Raw genomic sequence first — 1,672 nt, forward strand, 5'->3', positions numbered from 1 at the left:
AGGAGGATGCTTCCTTGGCCCGAGAGGACCATCTGGGCCCCTTCTCTTCTTACCTTGGAATCGGTGGGAGAAGAAGCGGTTCCTTAGGACCCAGGGGTAGAAGCCGAGGGGGTCTGCCCGGGGCTGGTGGGGGGCTGCGAAGAAGGGGTGGGGGTGGTGCTGGTGGTGGGGGCCCTGGAGGTGGGCTCCGGGGGGCGGCGGGGCCGGGAGGGGGCCTCCGTCGGGGAAGAGGAGCTCGGCGGCCCCATAGAGCGGCGGGCCTCTCCCTGCTCCTGATGCTGCTGCTGCTGCTCCGGGGAAGGCCGGCGGCGGGGCTCCGAAGGGGGCCTCGGGGCCTCCCGGGGGGAAGCAGGCCAGGGCCGGGGGGCTGCGGAGGCTGGACTGGCCCTCGGGGCTCTCCTTGCCCACCAGGGACTCGATGCTGAAGCAGCGCTTGGAGGAGGCAGCGCCCGCCGAGGAAGAGGAGCCCCCTCCGGCGAGGAACATGGCAGGATCTGGCCCCGGGGGAGGGATCGGGCCCCTGAGACCCAGGGCTCCGGAGGGGGAGGGGAGGGGAGAGGGGAGGGCCCCGCCGTCGCCTCCGGACCCGGCTCCTCTTCTGCTCGCCTTCCTGCTCTTCTCCTCGGCTGGCGGCCCCGGAGCAGCGGGGCGAGTGGCAGCGAGGAGGCTGGGGCCCTGAGCCCAGATAAGAAGGAGCCCAGCTGCCCCTCGGATTGGAGGGATCCTCCCCCACCTCCCCCCCGAGACCCCGGGGGCATCAAAGGGGGCAGGGCGAGGCAGACCCCGCCCCGGGAGGAAGGAAGGAGGGAAGGAGAAGGACGCGAAGGAAGGCAGGAAGGAGTGAAAGCGGAGGAGGAGGGTAAGAGGAAAAGGAAGGAGAGAAAGAAGGGAAGGAAAGGGAGGGAGGGAGAGGAAGGGAAGAGAGGGAAGGGGGAGCCGGGGCCTCCCTCTCGGCGCCTCCGGACCCCGCCGGGCTCCCCTGACTGAGGCGGGGCAGGTAGGACGAAGGCCCCTCTCGCCTGGGCCTCGGGGGAGACTCCGGGGGTCGACTCCGGGAGGGAGGGGGGTCTCTGGGCCCCCCAAGAAAGAAAGGAAGGCTCCCTCGCCCTCCTCCGTCTCCCGAGCAGCGCTGCCTTCGCGGGGCTCTTCTTCCCCGGAGGAAGGGAGGAAGGAAGGAAGGAGAGAACGGCGGGGGAGCCCCCTGAGCTCTCGCCTTCGCCTCCTTCTCTCCTTCCTTTTCTTTTTTCCTCCTTTGTTCTTTCTTTTCCCCTTCCTTTACACCCTTCCCGTCTTCCTCCTTTTTCTCCTTCTTTCCTTTCCTCTTCCTTTGCATCCTTCCTTCTGCCGGAGGGTCCCTTTCTTCCTCTTCTTCCTCCTGCTGCTGCTGCTTTTTGGGACCTGGGGCTTCGGGGGGGGGGGCTCTGAGGAGGGATCCGGGGGTCGGGGCGGGCAGAAGGAAAGAAAGAAGGAAGGAAGGAAGGAAGGAAGGAAAGATGAAAGGAAAGAGAAAGAAACGGGGAAGGACAGAAGGAAGGAAAGCAAAAGAAAGAGCTGACAGAAAGAAAGAGAGAAGGGAGGGAAGAAAAAGAAAGAGATGGGAGAACGAAGGAAGGAAAGAAAGAATAAAAGAAAGAAGGAAGGGAGGAAGGAAGGAAGGAAGGAAGGAAGGAAG

General features: G+C 65.2%; 1 protein-coding gene across 1 annotated transcript; it reads right to left on the reverse strand.

Annotated features, from left to right (window-relative positions):
• Positions 1–53: 53 nt before the first annotated feature.
• Positions 54–835, reverse strand: LOC121918644 (homeobox protein EMX1-like; the record flags this gene model as incomplete). Its single annotated transcript, XM_042444660.1, has 1 exon — positions 54–835. A coding segment is annotated over exon 1 (433 nt), but the record flags the coding sequence as incomplete, so codon positions are not given.
• Between the last annotated feature and the right edge of the window lie 837 nt (positions 836–1,672).

The sequence above is a fragment of the Sceloporus undulatus genome, unplaced genomic scaffold (assembly GCF_019175285.1).
Source record: "Sceloporus undulatus isolate JIND9_A2432 ecotype Alabama unplaced genomic scaffold, SceUnd_v1.1 scaffold_21080, whole genome shotgun sequence".
NCBI lineage: Eukaryota > Metazoa > Chordata > Lepidosauria > Squamata > Phrynosomatidae > Sceloporus > Sceloporus undulatus.